At 44.8% G+C, this 17,718-nt stretch overlaps 1 protein-coding gene across 1 annotated transcript; it reads right to left on the bottom strand.

Moving 5' to 3' along the window:
- Positions 1 to 6,343: 6,343 nt before the first annotated feature.
- On the bottom strand, positions 6,344 to 16,933 carry NSDHL (NAD(P) dependent steroid dehydrogenase-like). The gene is given in 9 exon segments (XM_050713358.1): positions 6,344 to 6,956; positions 7,629 to 7,731; positions 9,328 to 9,470; positions 11,403 to 11,416; positions 11,419 to 11,530; positions 12,459 to 12,605; positions 13,521 to 13,682; positions 16,024 to 16,074; positions 16,721 to 16,933. Coding segments are annotated over 8 exon segments (1,038 nt in total). The 5' UTR covers positions 16,045 to 16,074; positions 16,721 to 16,933; the 3' UTR covers positions 6,344 to 6,620.
- Between the last annotated feature and the right edge of the window lie 785 nt (positions 16,934 to 17,718).

Here is a 17,718-nt window from a genome sequence, read left to right as displayed (position 1 = left end):
ATTAAGCTTTTAGATAAACCACTCTTTCCAAAGTATAGGTGGATGTCACTCACACCAGCAGGTGCAGAAACCCTGATGGGTGTTTTTCTTCTTCATAATTACAGGCGCATATTCAGCTTTTAATGACATGGCATTTCAAAATCACAGCAGTGGCCAGAGGCAGAAGGTTTTTTGCCAACAAGTGGCAGGCCTGTGTGACATCTAGAAGAGCAGCATGCCACGGGGCCACTCAAATACAGCACTGCCAGGTTGCTCCAGACCAGAAGCTGAAAGGCTGTCCAGTAAATCTGTAGGGAAAGTCAATTTGCTTAACTTCAGGCACTGAACTGAGACAATCACATCAGGGTCCTCATTTCTGTAGCTTCTAGAGGCTTTGGCATAAAGACTCCAGAATGAATGAATTCCTACCTGTGGTTCCTAATATAAATATGCAGCGTGTGCATGTGCAAGTCTGCGTGCAAGGGGAGTGAAACGAGGCTGTTTTCACTCCCTTCATTCACAGCCACAACCACAATTCGGATACTACTTTGAAGCCAGCAAAATTGTAACTCTTACCACTGCAAGAAGTAGCAGCTTTTTCCAAGCTGGCAGTTACAGGCTGAACACCAACAAATTCGGGACGCCTCAGTACAAGGCCACCAAGCTCAATCCAGTCAGCAAGGCCAGCCTCATCTGGAAAGGGCAGAGTTAGCCAGCATACCTCTGGAGCAAACCCTGCCTGTGCTGCTGTCAACAAAATAAAGTCCCTTATCTTCATCAGCAGAGGAACAGAATCCAAGAGGGCTTTTTTCCTCTGTACGGAGTTAAAACCAAGAGGGTCTGCTGTGGAAAAACCCCGACACGGCTGCGGATCTGGACTCCCTCCTAGGGCCATGAGCCAAAGGTGTGGTGAAGGCTGCCATCCCGGTGTGCCAGCCCAGCCCCACGCAGGAGGGACCTTCTGCCCCTCGGTTCCAACAACAACCTTCTCCAGGGGTGCACACACTCCTGCAGCAGCGGAGAAAGGAGGGAGCAGCAGGTTGGAAGAGCCCTTTTCCATCTCTACTTTGAAACACTGTTTTTCTGTAGGTAAATTTTGGCCTGAAGTATCTGATTTTACCAGGAAATGGATTCTCCCTGCATCTTCTTCATGAGAAAAGCATAAGCACCTCTCATCAGGATGTGCCACGGTCAGTACTGGTTAACGCTTGTTTCACTGCCCTTTATCTGTCTCCCCTATTTAGTGCACCACAAAGCAGATCATTTGGGATCAGTGAGACATAAAAATTACATCACACAAGGAAGCTGCAGCCACAGAAACCACTCACAGACTGGAGAGAATGCTTAACAGAAAAAGATTTAAAGAACTCTGACAATTTAGGTAAAAAAATAAAAGAAACGGAGGTGACTCGACCATAGCATGAGAGAACTTTTCATGGAGAGAAAGTGACAAGCACAAAGGCTACTTTCATCCAGGACATAAAAACAGGAAAATTGAGGACCGAGCTGCAAACTAGATACTTTGAGCTTTTTGCATTCAGAGACGGGTTGCGTTTGTTTTTGGAGGAGCGATGGGAATTAAACACTGCCACTTCTCTGAAACATCAACAGAAGTCTCATCCATTTCTCGAAGCCCAGAAGCTGTCCCAGAGGGGCTACCAGAGCCACACAGAAGTCAGTGCTGGAAAGCCCACAGCTGGCAATGTGGAGGTCAGGCTGGGCTGCCTGCGAGCTGCAGTCATGCCTGTAGGATGGACGTACCGTGCTCTCTTCTGGGTAGGGTACATCAGCCTGCTCTGAGCTCCCTGCTGCCAGGGGCATGCTGCTGCCACTTCCAGAGACAGCCAGCCTAAAACCAGTTTGCGTAACTCTGCAGTACGTTCCTTTCCAGAGGTGCGGCGTGCGTACCTTTAGAAACAGCGACGTCTACAAGGCAGGAACCTGCTCACCTTTCGAAATCCAGACAGCCGTTTTATAGACAGGGGGTTATACGGAGCAGCACAGCAATTCTTGACATTCCTCTGACAGCAACGGCCTTCTGGCCAAAGGCGTGCAGTCTCCCTGACCAGCCCAACTTGTATTTGAACAGTTACAATATATTTAGAATTTTCGAGTCTTTCCTAGTCAAGAAAAATGAGTCACCACCACTCCACAGCACTCAACTCCACTGGAATATTTCCTCTTTTGGGTAAGGCTTTCTTCCGTGTAACCACCTGCCCCATCCTTGCACCGAAGGTACAGGGAAGGCACCAAACACATCAATCCTTCAGGCCTTCGCCAAGGCGACAGAAAAGCAAAGCCTCAGTAGAGGCTGAGCAGAGTTGCGATGAGTAGAAGGGTGTAAAATCACTACACCCATTTGTTGCAAGCGAATCAAACTGGTTTTTCACGAGGTGTCATTACAAAGCGCTGCCGAAATGCCAGACCTCACCTTCCTAATAGCAGGTAGCTGAACAGAATCGTATACCCTTGACTATTCAGGGCTGGAATACAATAATCTCAGCAGGAAACCACCCATGGCCATGGAAACACACCTACAAAGGAGGTCAGGAGCTCTCACAGCTAAGACAAAATGATCTTGCCAGCAAACACTGGGCAAAAGAGAAGCCATGGCTAAGTGCCAGCCTGATGGCGCTGCTAAGACAGTAAAACAACGTGTGCAATCTGCAAACAGAAACACCTCAGACATGTTCTGTTGCAAGCAGGGAGATGCCTATTTATTTCTCATCACCAGCTCAGCAAGCTTCCTCCAGGCAAACAACTCGCTTTCCTTCTCCCATAGTAATGACCAAGTTGCACCATCACGTACATCTGTGGACCTGGCACTTTCCAAAGGTTTGCACAAGCACTAACGAAACTTGGTAAACAGTTCTCTGAAGGAGCAGAGTCCAGCCCACCCACGCCACGTTTGGCTTCACAGCGCTAAAAGGTGTGGAAACCCGTACCATCGCTCGGAGATCACTGCCATCAGCAGATCCGAAAAACATACGCAAGGATTTACTGAGTAAAGAGGTGCCACTTTCACAACAAAAGGGTGCATTTGAGCACTGTGAGGCTCGGTGGGTCCCTGTACTTCTGTCACTGAGGGTAGTGAGCTTCCACATCAGTAACCATATGCCTGCACGATACAAACATCCCCCTGCACCTAAAACCTCCCACATATCCACCTCAGGGTTGACTTAAGTTTGTCTCCATCTTTGGACACACGAGATGGCTTCTGCCTTTTTCATCAGTTGCTCCTCTTACCTCTCCCCAAGTAATTACAACCAAGCCATTATTTTTTCCTTTCTGGCACTGAGGTGTGTCTGGACAAGAGCTCCTCTGCACTCCAAGGGCAAGACTGAAAAGCATTTCTTAGACGGCAACGTTCCTCCTGTGCATATGCCCCTTTCACGATCTCTCTGTAAGGAAGGAAATGGGGCTCTTCATCTCCACCTAGAGAAGCACTTTTCTTCCTCTCCCTCTCCTATTTCTCTAGGGAAAGAAACAGAAGATATCTCCTTTATCTCTCCCACTGCTTGTCAAACCAAAATCCATCTCATGTCAGCAAAATGGGGAGCTGCAACAAGAAAAAGACAGAAAGCAAAGTGAAAGAGATTAAAAGTTTGACAAGAGTGCTCTAGGAAAGTCTTTGATGTCTTCAGCAGCTCCTGTTGAGCGTTACTAACAAGAGCGGCAGATTTGACCCTAGATATTTGGAAGGAAATGTTGATAATGGTAGTTTTGCTTTGTAGCCTCCTGCTTACTTGCATGCTCACGCACATGTAAGATACACGCTGCAGAGAAGATGCACGCCAAAAATTACAGGCCAGAGTACAGAAAGGGCTCATTGGCTTGCCCAAAGAACAGAAGATGGAGCTTATTGGGTGCTCACTGGGAAAAGAAATGGAGCTGAGAGGAGGCAGCTCGATCAGGGCTAGGAGAGGCTATGGATAAAGCAAGGTTCCTCCTCTGTTGTGGCCAGGGCTATAGGCATAGCGATGTCAGGTTCCACCACAGCAACAACGTGTATTTACTTCTGCTTGAAAAACAGAAGCTAGTCAGCCTCCCAGAAATGCTGGGAACTGACCTAATTACACAGGGAATACCAAGTCAAACCAACTTCAGCGTGATGCAACGCTTCTTGCTGTGCCCAGCTCTGGGAAACTGCTCATCCCCATACAAGCAAAACTCTGCTTTACTTTCGTACTGACCATACTCTTGAGGGTAAATAAACCATCTGCTGCTTTTTATCCAGCAGACCTGAACTTCCAGTGCCTCTTGTTTCTGTAGCAGCTTCTGGATTTACCTTCACAAAACACAAGGAGGTGAGCAACTCTCCTCCTGAACGGTGTCCAAGTTCTGAGAGACAGCATTTTGGAGAACGTTTGAAGCAGCGTGGCAGATCTAGCTGGGAAACGCCATCTAGAGGCCAAAACGTGCTTTTACCGATTTATTTTTGAAAAGTAACCGTTGAACTTGCTCCTTTCACTTCAGTACGATCCTCTCACCACCCCTAGAAGTGCAGTAATCCCTACTTCACGAGGAGCTGAAGTTCCCTGCCGTGCTGTACCATGAATCCCAAGAGCAGTACCCACCTTTTGTGTACAAGCAATGCATCTGAACTAGAATGCTTTGTCCCTCGTGGCTTTTTGTACTTACCGGTTTGGGTTTATTGGCTACCTCTACTGCACGTAGCAGAGGTGCATCTGAATTGCCTGTTTTCACAAGGCCACTCCTCCAGCAGCAATTTACAAGTTTAGCGTCAGTTGACCGCATCATGAGAACTGGAAGTGGGGCCAGCTCCAGAGAGGAGCATGAAAAACTTCCCTAGTCCTTCCTCACTCCATCCAGCCGGTGAGATTGGGAACAAAGCCACCACTATCAGCTAGGCATGGTTTCACCACTGAGTTCACCCTGAGTTCTTTTTATAAGTCACAAATTGTAGAGGTATGGATGGGGCATTCACAGCCACTCACACCACCAAACAGTGAGGAAAGAAAGGGTCTTCCCATTATCAGGGAATTTGTGGCAGCACATCGGTGCATCACATGGAGGGAAACACGGCCCAGCTATTTGGAAGCAGTATCTGTCTCCCACTGAAACTGGACGTGGGGTGACACAAGCAGATTGCGCTCTAGAAGTTGAGCTTTATATATTTAACCCTACAGGCTGGGAAAAACAAAACAAGAAATAGCCTCGGTGTTTGATGAGTGCAAACCCGAGTTGTGTGAAGTGACCCAACCACTGGATATTTACTTCAAGATGAGGCAAGGCAAACGTTGGTAAAACTACCTAGCTGTTACAGAAAAAGTTTCCTGGAAAAAAAAAATCCAACATAAAACTCTACAATATAACCAAAAGTTTTAAAAACTCCTTCATTTCTATGGGATTCTGGCAGCACGTTGAGCTCCCAGATGAGGTCAAGGCTCACTGAGCTGGGCACAATGATGAATACACAGTGAGGCACTTCTCATACTTCTGAAATTTGAAGCACCAAGAAATATGAAACATCCATCATTGCTGGAGAGCAAGGAACTGGCCACAGAGGGAAGTTCCAACCCTAACCTAAGCCCTCATTTAAAAAAACAAAATGAAACGAGCACTTAGCAAGATTATGGAGTAAAGTAGACTTAATTTAAGTGGCAACTAAACAATTTGGTGAACACAGTATTATAGCCTTTTTCTTGTGTAAGAGCTTTTCATGTACTGAGTGGTCAATGCAACACAGGGACCATTACCATGTCTGACAAACAATGTCAGACAAGATGACAGCCTTGTGCAGCAGATCTTCCAAACCAATGTAATTCCTACGGGAAGTAAGAGAGCTACGGCAAAATATGTGCTGGCTGACAACAAGCCACAGCAAAGATTTCTCCCCCCACAAAGGGAATGATTAAAAACCTGTTTATGCTGAGCTGCTCAGAATAGGATCTGTCCCTTCAAAGATGGAACACGAAGTTAGGAAGTCCTCTCTTCTTGTTTTATTTATATATTTCTAAATAGAATTAAGCTCCTGCAGAAATAAAGGCACAAGCTTCCTTACAAGGAGGAGCCTGGCATGCCTTTTCTCATATTTCCTTCCAATTACTCTGTAAGAGGCCAAATCAACCCACCAACCACAGGAAGATCCAAGAACAGTCCCAGAACAATAAAGTCAGTTTCAACAGTTAAAAAAAAAAATGGTGGCAGAACTCCTCCTTGATGAAGGCCTCTTTTTCATTGCTTTTTTATAGAAAAAGCCAAACCCCAGAGAGAAATCAGTTGTGAGCAGTATTTCATCAACTGATCTGCAGCTATGAGAAGAGGCGGCTGTTATCACCAGAGCAACAAAACAGAGGACAAGGGTGGAGAGAGAAGACGAAGGAATGCTGATGTGCGGGGCTGGGACTGAAAAGGGCACAGCAGGGTGTTTATTCATAGCCCACAGAGTTCAGCAGCTGTTTCAGAACAAGTCACATCAAAGGAAAGAACTGTTAGAACAGCTACTACGTGAAGTGTTTTTCAACCCAGAGAAGTCTGTCTTGATAATGGTGAGGAGGAGGAGGGACTTTGGGAAAACTCCCTGTTCCAGGCAATTAGTGAGATTTGCTTCAGTGTTCATGTTAAGATCTCAAAGCAATTAGGAAATTCTGGTAGAAATAAAATCCATCCAGGACTTCTCAGGCCTTAGCCCGGCGTAGGTGGGGGTAGCTCTGGAGAGTCCTGTCTATCGCTTCATCCAAGCTCACCACTGGCTTGTAGCCCATGTCTCGTTTGGCCCGTTCACAACTGTAGTAGTGAAAGGTCCCAGCTAGTGCTACCCGCATAGGGGTAAAAGTGGGCTTGATGGTGACCAGTGGACTGAGCAGCCACAGCACTAGAGCCAAGAACAGGGCCAAGTAATATGCCAGCCCATAGGGAATATAGTACTTGGGTGCATCGTAGTTCAAGCCAGTCAAGATACGGGACATGAATGCCCAGAAGGGAATTGGTTCATCATTTGTGATATGAAATGCCTGAAAGAGAAGACAAAAAGCCAGATGAAAATCATGCCTTTCACACATTTGTCTCTTTGATGGCCCAGCTCATCTCATGTTCACGCCCAGGAGACTGACACCTCTGACTTGACTGCAAAGGCGTTTCCATGAGAAACTACCTTCCACCACCCTCCTCCACCTGAAAAGCAGTTATCCCCTTTACTAAGACAGCCAGCTACTTCTGACAGGTTAGTTCTCTCATCACTGGTCAAACTGAATGACAACACAGTGAAAACATATAAAAGCATGCCCAGAGCATGGTGGTGCCATGGAAGTCTGTAAAGAAATTCTGCTGCTCAGAGCTCTATTGTAAGAGCTACATAACTGTTTTCTTATGCACTCATTTCAGCTACCCACAACTCTGCCCGGACTTCCTTCCACAAGGTGTTTTACAGAATGAAGTTAAAAGTATTCGCATGCATTTTGCCCCACATTGTTGCACAGAACGGTCGTCAGATGGGCAACGACTCGTTATAACCACAGACAGGAAAAAATGACCCGTTTGTGTGAGCTAGCTCCACTCGTCTGAGATGGATTTTTCAGTACAGACACATCAACATGAACTACAGAGCCAAAACACGTAACCAAGCAAGGCAGGCAGATGAAATTGAGCTAGGGGACACCCACGCCCCTTCCCGGTTCCCTCCTTACCTTCCCACACAAGGGAGAGTCCTTCTGAAGGTGCTCAGCAGCTAGGATATGTCCATGGACCACGTTTTCCACATAAGTGAAGTCTACCAAGTTCTTTCCATCCCTGCGCAGATGAAAGGAAAGAGTTATGTCCAAAGGTAATCTGGGCAAAAAATCTGCTTGTGGCAAAAGGAAGGATATTTCACATAACACAATTTGAGAATCCTCTTCTCCCTGCGTTGTGCCATAACTTCAGGCTGTTTGTTACTCTGATAGAGATATGAAGTCACCGCATCTTATCTTGAGACAGAGGAAAAGCCGTTACTGTCTCAGCTCTTGAGAAGACCCTCAGACAGTTTATATTCCTGTAACAGTACCCTATTTAAACCCACTGAGATCCTACAGGTCTCAGGACCACCAGTGATCCACAGAAGCAGAACAGATAGGAACACAGTGGCAACCAGCACACAGAAAGTCACTTAAGGACAAGCTTTCAATTATGAATTTCTTGGCTTATGAAATTTTAACTTACTCAATAAGCCAACTTCAGTCCCAGCTGAAACAGATTCAGCCCACTGTGCTAAATTTATTTCCACACAGATACCAAAGATAGAGCTGCATGCCACTTTCAAGAGTCCATCTAAATCACACAAATTGTTTGTTACAAAACCATCAGCACACTCATTTGGCCATAAAAACATTGCTGCAATCCAGCGTTCTGGGAATTAATAATTTTCGTTTTCAACTTTCACAGATAAATGGCTATTTGCTTTCTTGATAGGGATAAGCAGGTCTTTATAGCAGCAGGAAACCTAAATGAGGAAAGCGTGTTTGAGCTAGAAAGCAAAGACTTACACAAAGTAGAAAGCTTGAGTTTATTCTGATCTGTGAGCAGCAAACCTGCCTGGGAGATCAATCTAGAAGTGACCCATAAGGAAGAATAAGAACCATATAAACCCAACCCTAGTCCCTTTCTTTCTCCTACCCTAAGCACGTATTCATTCACACAGGTACACACACAATAGCTTCCTGCATGCAATAAAAACCTATTATAAATTAAAGAGCGCATTTATTTTCAAGATCATAATAAAAGTTAAAAAGATTTCTTAGTAGCAGCTTGAACTATTTCTTGCTCTAACATTTCAGTGGTCCACTGGAAACTGCGAGACTTAATAACAATGCAAACATCTTTGATCTTATTGGCATGAGTATTAAAACACTGTCAAACACACTTTTTAATTGCAAGACCCTCAAATACCAGTAGTGTACGTTAGTTAACAACAAGTTATCTGAGTTCTTTGATTAAAAAATGAACTCTTTAGACTGTGAAAAGCCAGCTCAAGTTATGTCTGCTTTCCCTAGCGATATGCTTTTTGCATGAAGAATGCTTACTCACCTGAGTGTGTGAGTCTCTAACAAACGGGCTATGAAAGAAGGCTACTGGATTACAAGCAAAAAGTTAGAGAAACTTCTCCCCCCTCCAGAATTACATTGCAGTTCCCAAGAAGAGACTGCCAGTGCAGAAGGTTAAATCCTGCCTTCTTCTTCGATGCTGAACACCTCCGGACAAGGATCCCAACAGACTTAATATTACCATGAATTATCCTATTCTTACATCAGAAGATCACTGAAAGCCACATCACCACTCCTGATTTAGCATCATCCCCTTCCAAAAGAGTTTCAGGTTTAACAAGCTATAGAGTGACTAAGCCTTGCTCACCCGATTATGAACTTCATTTTGCCACTCTTAGCTGCTTGGACGAGGATGGGAACCAGCTGAGGGTCTCTAGGACCAAATATCCCGTGGGGGCGAATAGCAACAGTGAAGAAATTGTTGTCAGGGTCATTTGCACTCAGTACTTCCTGTAAGGGGAGGAAGAAAAAAAAAAACAAAACAAACAAACAGAGAGGTTAGGAAGAAAAATATGGCTTAGTAACATACCCCAACCGCAGCACTAGAGCAAGGAAGCATTCCCTCATCTCTTTGGGAAGACATCAGTGGAAGAATTACTATCCATCCTACCAGATGATCCTTCCCCTTTTCTCTTCTTCTTCTCTTTAATGAGAAAAAGAAACAAATCTGTTTTCATTAGTGAACACTACGTGGATTGACAGTGAGCTCTTTGCCATTTAACACCACAGAGACCAGAGGAGCTGTAGGATGTGGGGGAGTCAAAAAGAAGGAAACTGAGCAACTCAATCTCTCATCATTTAATGGAAGACTTCCATCATGGGCTTCCTTGACCACGTTCAGAAGGGGTGTGGTCCCTTTTTCCTGGGAACACCATGTGCAAAGCAGATTTAACAAGGCACCTTTGAAGAAGTTTTAATTCTACTGGGAGTTTCTAAACATGTTCAACTGATTTTTTATTTTTTAATAAAAAAAATCTGCTGTCTTTTCTAGTAAAGACTCAAGAACACCACATGCAAACAAACACTGAATACTTTCACTGCTTCACCCAAAATAGATATAATTACAAGCATATTGACTTGATTGTTGCTCACAAGCTTCCACTCTGCTAGTCCCCTTTGCAGCGAAGTGGTTATGCTTGTGAATGAGCAGATGTTTTTACACTGAGCTCTTTTCAAAGAACATAAGAAAAATTCTTCAAGGCTAATACTGTACGTTACAGGACACAGCTTCCATCTGGAAGCAAATCTAAATTCTTCTTGTATAAAAAGCGTAAGTTCTTTCCACAACTGAAATGCAAACCATTGAAAAAAAACCCTTGAAGATACATTTGTTTGCTTTGATTTAAAACACTGCCATACCACGTTGAGACCACAAATACTGCAGCATTAACAACCTGAAACAGAACAGATACTGGTGATCTGTAGAATTTCAGAGCAGCGGACATTAAGATGTAAGTGGAAATTTTTAAACACTAAGAAGAAGATTTTCAGTATATGGCCAACAACATTAGTTTACAACACGTTTTTTGGTTGTCATGCTCCTTAACTTGGTTCAAATCCCCACCTCATCATCTCCTTCCCCAGTACCTTCTTCACAACCCCAGCTGAAACACATGCCCACCACCACTAGTACCTTCAGGCTGCAAATCAGGTAAATGTGGAAGGAAAGCCTTCCAATGGGAGCAGAGAAAGCAAAAAAGTCTCCCTCAGCTTATCTCAAAGCAGAGCTGGATCAGTTAAGAAAGGGACTTGTTACACGTCTCCGTCAGTTCTTTTATTCTTTCTCCAGAAATAGCTCCCCTCCCTCCCAATATAACACCCTACTTCACTCAGCTTTCCAGGTAATTTGTCACAGCTTTATTTATTCACTTTTATTAAATGAATACATTGCTTAGAGCTTAGCCAGCCAAGGAAGACAGAATTGACTGCTTAAGAATTTGGACTCTACAGGGCTGCTAGGAAAGCATCCCCTGCACCATCCCATCAGCACGCTCAGGTAAAAGGTTGTGGGTGAGCTGTGAAAGATGCAAGCAGCGGCCACCTGCCACACTTCTCTTAACAGAATAAACGAACACATTTCCACAGCTCCCTAGTCTCCATGCTGAAAAGAACACAGAAGTCAAGAGGTTCTGCCTAAAACAAGGGAATTTTCCTGTTCCAGTTCTACCTGAAAACTCTGGCCGACGTTGCTAAATGTGCATCAATTTGCACAGACTTTCTCCACAACTACAAATAAAAGACTTCTTTTTAGAGAAACAAAGATTCTGGAGAATAGTGATCTGCTCAGTCTTGAAGTTTGTTGATGTCCCCCAGGGCACGCCCTACTTTTAGAAGGGCATTTTTAAGCATGGAAAAAAGTGTTACCCATTTTGTGACAAATACCTTTTCCTGTAGGATTTTGTCTCTGTGTAATAGTCAATAGGTTTTTTCGCATAAGGGAGGTCTTCTGTTCCATTTTTTATGTCTGTGCCCTCAAAAACAACACTGGCACTGCTAGTTAACACCAGTTTCTGCAATGGATGAGAAAGAAAACAGCTTTTTAAAGCCTCAGAAGAAAGGGTCATTATTTACAAAGACTAAGTAAAGACAATAATAATGTTTAATTGACTGTTTCTACAGAGAATAAACTGTGTCTGGAATAACGTGGGTTAACAGAAGATGATCTGAAACTGCAGGTAAGAGTTAATTAAGAGAGTGGGAGTTTTCTAATATAATTTATTGCTACCTTAAGGACAACAAATTTCCAGGACAACCAGTCAATGTGAAAACATCTCCAAGGAAATTGGAGCACCCACTAGGCTTAGCACATTTTAGCACTTAACATGCAACGAATGTTTAAGATATCTTTGCTTATCTTTATGATAACAGTACCATGCCAGATTACAACAAAAAAGAATTCTTATCCTGGATATTTTTGTTGGATAAAAAAATATGCCCTCATGGATTCAAAACAGGAAGCCAGCGATCACTTGGGCAATCGGAAACGTGGTTGTAAATAAGATCTACTTTTTAAAAGATAGCTGGATCTAACAAGTTCTAACAAAACTTGCTTCTTGCTCTGACAGAAGCTAGACTAAGCCTGAAGGTAAACACTGCACGGCCCGTTTCCTACAAAAGCTTATGACTGGGAAAGGGGGAGGCAAAATAACAACAAGTACCTGTGGGCTGGGAGTCCTATATAGCATTTAATTCTAAACATTGCCAGGTCTGTATTTGTACATGGACAACGTGCAAGGTATCTTGGAAGTATCACATCTCTGCCCAGAATGAGTAAGGGATCTTCACAGGCGTTGTGCTTGACAATTTGGTAAGAGCGAATAAAATCACTACACTGAGAGGAAAAAAAGCCTTTTTTACCAGACTCAAACCGGTCCATAGTTCAGAAATCACCAATTCACATTCACATCTTATGTACTCCACAAGCTCTTCCATCCTTACCTGCACTCCAGCTTCTTTGCAGGCTTCAATGACTGTTTTGGTTCCCATAAAATTCACCTTATAAAACAGTTCCCTGTTGTCACTTGAAGGTGCTGGCGACGCACAATGAAATGCCACTGAAGCGCCTTGTAAAGCTGGGAGCAAGGCCTACAAGAAGACACGTTGTGTAAGACAGCAATGAAACAGCAGCAACAGGGATTACTCAGGAAATAAAGCATGGGTCTTAATCTCATGAAAACTAAACTGCTAAATTTCAAGTCACGTTCCCTCCATAAAGGTAAGCAGCTAGAATAGGATTAGCCTCTAGGGTCTTCAGTGTCCTCTCCTTGTTAGGCAAAAGAGCACTACATTAGCTCTTGTTTTTTCCCCCCCAGAGAAGAACTTGGGAATTTTCTGAGAGCTGGAGGCTATCTCGACATAACTACTTGCAAGAGTCTCCACTGCAGATATGAGACTCAAAATTACCTGGGGAGAGGAGTTAGAGAACTCCACACGCAGCAGTTTCACAGCATCCCATGGCATTGTCTGCCTTGGAGACGACTGTCATAAAGCTCTGAGACGCGATAACTTATACTGGTAGGGAAACATCTCTTCACATTGCATACAAATGCTTTTGCCAGGGTTCACATGCATAACCTCGTCAAGGCAAGAGGTCTTAGTGTGTCTTAACTGTGAGGAATAATGCATCCTGCGGTGCTCATGCAGCTGAGGTTGCACGTAGCTGCTCTCCTAGCTAATTACCAACAGTGACTGTAATTAGACTCCACAGCTGAGCTAACAGTAATGCAAATCACAAATCAGAAACAAGTTCTGTTCCCTTCAGTTTCAAGCAGTCACCAACTATTTCTTTAAGTGTTCCAGATGACACTTCCCCAGAAAACTGTTTAGGCCGCTGACTTCAACGGGAAAGGCAGGAGAGCGTACCTATGCATCCTTTCACAGCCTGTACAAAACTTTCAGGCATTTAAGCGCTTCAAACACGGCCCGCTGAGCTGTTTGCCTGGACATTAGTTTATACAGACGTCCTTCCCATCTACGCAGGTTACTGTTGCTAGTCTGTACCTCTTTGTCGCAAAGGTCTCCCAGGAAAAACTGCACTCTGTCATTCTCAAATCTCTTCTCGATATCAAACACGTTGACCAAGTAACCCTTGTCCAGGAGCTTCTCCACCATGTGCTGGCCTAAGAATCCGCAGCCGCCGATCACTGTACACTTTTTACCAGCCTGCAAAGACAGTGAGACAATGAGTGTTACAAGAAAGCAGACATGCACCAACAAACAGTGCAACTAAACCGGGATTGAACTTCCTAAGATCTTAACGGGCTGGAATTTTGCACAGCTCTGATTGTTCAAGGCAGTAGTCGATTTGACTGGGGGAATCTAAACTCAGATATCACTTTCCAATACGTCTGTGCCACCGCAGTAACCTGAAGTTCAGGTATGCCAGTGGTCCACACAGCTTGCGTGCTGGTTCCTATTTTGGCAGGACTCCGTCACGTAACCAAGCGGCTCGCCTAGGAGGGAAGAAGAAGAGGACCAGCTCTGACAAACTCTGCCCTGATATAAACCAGACGGAGCTCACTACAGCCACAAGGCACAGATAACCCAAAATACAAAACCCATCGCAGCTAGCAAGGACAAAGCCATTTTCACAGCACATGAGACTTAGGCTCCTCCAAGCCAAGAAAGCAATCAGGTAAAGGCAAAGCTTATCCTATTTAATTAGTCATAGTTTTTCATTTCTTTTTTAAATGCTTTATAATTCAATGGCTAGAGTCGCTAATTAACAGATTCTGGTTTGGTCACCGGTCTAACTGCAATGAGTGTGGAAACCTCACTGCCAACAAAGAACATGCAAGCAATGAGTCGGAGGAAGTTTTTGTACAAAGACTGCTCTGTCCTGGCTGGAAATACATTTGCTCCTTATTGTTGCTACACAAAAACCCACCTCTGCAGTTATTCTATTGAGCTGCAGGGAATTTTAACCCCGTGAAACCGCACAAAGACAACAATTGTTTGGTAATTTCCAAGGGCTACATCCCTAAACAAAGATTCAACTGCAAAGCATCAGTTATCCACAGCAGAAACGAGAAAGTTCAGTGCAACTCAGCAACTCCAGCAGGGCATAGCCAGCTACTTGGGATAGTGCGTGCAAAGTCCGGCCTGATTAAAAGCATTAAATAAATGAATTAAAGTTCTTCTGGGATGGACCAATGGCCTATCTGGTCCTGGATTCTGCTTCTGATGGTTGCAGAACAGACAGTATAGAAAAAATACGATAGTCCAAGGACTCTCTGCAGTTTGTTCTCCTTGTATCTCCCCCCTACAACAGGTCTACATTTGCTTTACTCATTAGCTTCCCGATTTTGTAAGTTCGGTCACATCCACCCCCTCTGCAGTCTTCTTTCCCCACAAAGGGGTTGAGCCTTTTTAGCTTCTCCTCAGCAGGCAGTCGCTCCAGTTCATTGGTATTTTTATTGCCCTTTGTCTGTACCCTGTCTCATTCCAGCACGTTCTTCATAAGATGCAAACACCACAACTGCGCACAGCGCTGAGCCGAAGTTTTAAACAGCGGCAGAAGGACGCCCTCTGTCTGACTGAAAGTGACAGCATCACTTTCTCCCACTGCAGTTGATGCAGCCCAGGTTTTTCTGTATGACAGTTTCCCCACTCACCCAAGTAAAGGTCAGTATTCTAATCACTGACTGAAAGATTTATTTAAATAACCTTCAGTGCATGTTTATAACCGAAAGCACACACACCTCTTTGGAAAATACTAACTGAACCAACCCAGTGTCCAGAGTCAGTGTAACTGCAGCTCACGGTACTGCTCCTGGACAAGTTGGCCTTCTCTAAAAGGCTGGCAGAAATGCAGGCTAGGCGGGATTACATCAACTTTGGGAGAGGAATTACTGTCTGTCTAGTGCTGTGCAGCTAAAACAGCCTGTTCATGCTCTCTAACGTTATGCTACATTTTTGTTTGTTTCCTAAATATCTGACATTTACTTACAGAAGCCGGAAAAAAAAAAAGAGAAAATAGACCGGAAAGCAGAAACTTCTCTACAATAAACAACCACAGGTAACACACCAGATCAGCTTAGCAAGCTGTACTCCCAAGATAAATGGCCAGATAACTTTCTAGGCTAAGCAGAGCGTTATTCTTTCCATATTAAAACTTCCTACATTCAATACAATAATGCCAGAAAGAAGTTACTACGGTCTAGCAGATCTCAGAGAGCCCAGCTGGGCCCTTATTTGCATGCCAGCATGGAATAATGTTTTAAGGCACACAGGAACGATCCTGGTGTAAGCAGATCTCCAGATCAATTGATTCAGCAGCACTGACAAAGCCCCTGGTATTCCTCAGGGCTGGAGCATCATCGGGTCTCTCTGGAGTTGGAATGGTAGCAAAGATGCCCCTTTTCCAGCAGCAATATCTTTGGGAGCAGGCATTAACACAGAAACAGCCTCATTTCTTCCAAGCACGGTTAGAGAATACGGATCTATGAAAACATGTTTCCATCAGACAAATCTTCGTGCAGCAAAGTTAAAGCCCTCTACTCACTGATCTGAGGCGTGTGGCCATTTCTCTGATGACTTGGTATCAACCTAGTTCCTAAAGAAAAAAAAGGAAAAATGTTTTATTCACAATAAAATACTCATATTACTTAAGCATGCCGTTAACACTAACAACTTTTTAAAACAGATTTCTAGTTACAAAAATCGAGGTGTAAAGTCACTGAAAATGCAAATTACAATTGAAAATCGAGGTGCAAAGCAGAAACATGAAAAACATCAGTGAACTAATTCTCCCAGACCAGACGAACATGCTAAGCAGCACAAGACTAACAGGGACATCAAATAGCTTCCTCAAAGGCACAATTCTAATAAAACATCTCTGATAAAGGCACCATTTTGTTTTGGCACCACTTGATTTTGGTTAGCATTAGCTTCATGAACTTCCTGAGTATCTGAGCATCTATACTCCAAAAACACAAAGGCAATTCTGTTGTTTTGGCAGTCATCTCTTCAAAAATAGGGCCGCCCGAGGGTGCTAGGAAAAACAAAACAGAACTGAAGCACCACACCCGCCTGTTCCAAAACAGCAGACACGGTGAGGAAGAAATGCCAGCGCTCACTGGTGCTGTCAGTGGAGAGGGAAGACACCGTTGAGATTTTCCAGGTTTCCACATCACAGGCTGTTGATGGCACAAGTTTCATTAAAATTGTTACACTAATAGAGAACGTAAATCCCATCTCACCTGTGGTCCTACTGTGAGAAGTATAACTGAAAGGCAGAAAATGACAATATGCCTATTTAGATCTGCTTCCATGAGAAAAGCAAGCTGCGTGCAAAGATTTCTGATGGTCTCACAGCCACTTTAATTGACCAGCACAAAAACTGTTGCTTTAGAGGCCAATTTGAGTCTCCCGATTCCCAGTCAGTCGTTCCCACTGCCTCCTACCATCCATGCACCGAGGTGGATGAATGTGTGGTGAGTCTCAAATTAATTACGTTCCACCTGGGCTGGTTTCCATGAGGAGCGCTCCCTGACCCATCTCACCTCACAAACACAGGTGTCAACGCAGCTGGATGCGACCCAGGCACAGCTACACCAGGGCTGCTGTAGAATGACCACAGTATCACACCAGTGAGCATGTACCACACAAGACAACAGGTATGTTCAACTGACTCGCCCCCAAAGCTGCCGCTTACTGGTCTTTTTTACTTTCTGAGAAGCCCTTTTGAGGCAACAAGGAAAAAAAAAAAAAAAGCTGGATTGGTGCCTGTCTGGCCAGGAACACTCAGCTGGCTTTGACAACCAGACACGAGGCCACCTGCCCTCCTGCTGCTCCCTCCCCTACCCCCACAGCCCCCTTAACACGGCCTCACCGCCCCCCAAAACAGCGCTCGGACCTGCCCCGGCTCCAGTTCCCCCCCCACATCCTGAATCACCCCCAACCCTGAAGTGCCCCCATCCTGAAGACCCCTCCCCTATCCTAAGGACCCCTTGCCTATCCTAAAGCCCTCACCCTAAGCCCCCCACCCCTCATCCTAAGGCCCCTTCCCTCACCCTAAAGGCCCCCCCCTTCCTTATCCTAAAGGCCCCCTCCCCTCCCCTCCCCTAACCCGCCCCCACCCCAAAGCCCCCTCTCCCCCCTCACCTCCCAGCCCCTCACCTCCGCTCTCCCCTCAGCGCCGGCCCGGCCCCGCCCCCTGACCCCGCCCAACCAATCACCGCGGGCGCTCCCCTCAGGC

This window comes from Cygnus atratus, chromosome 13, assembly GCF_013377495.2.
Source record: "Cygnus atratus isolate AKBS03 ecotype Queensland, Australia chromosome 13, CAtr_DNAZoo_HiC_assembly, whole genome shotgun sequence".
Lineage (NCBI taxonomy): Eukaryota > Metazoa > Chordata > Aves > Anseriformes > Anatidae > Cygnus > Cygnus atratus.
The sequence above is the reverse complement of the archived record's forward strand: the minus strand, read 5'-3'. Positions and strand labels throughout refer to the sequence as shown.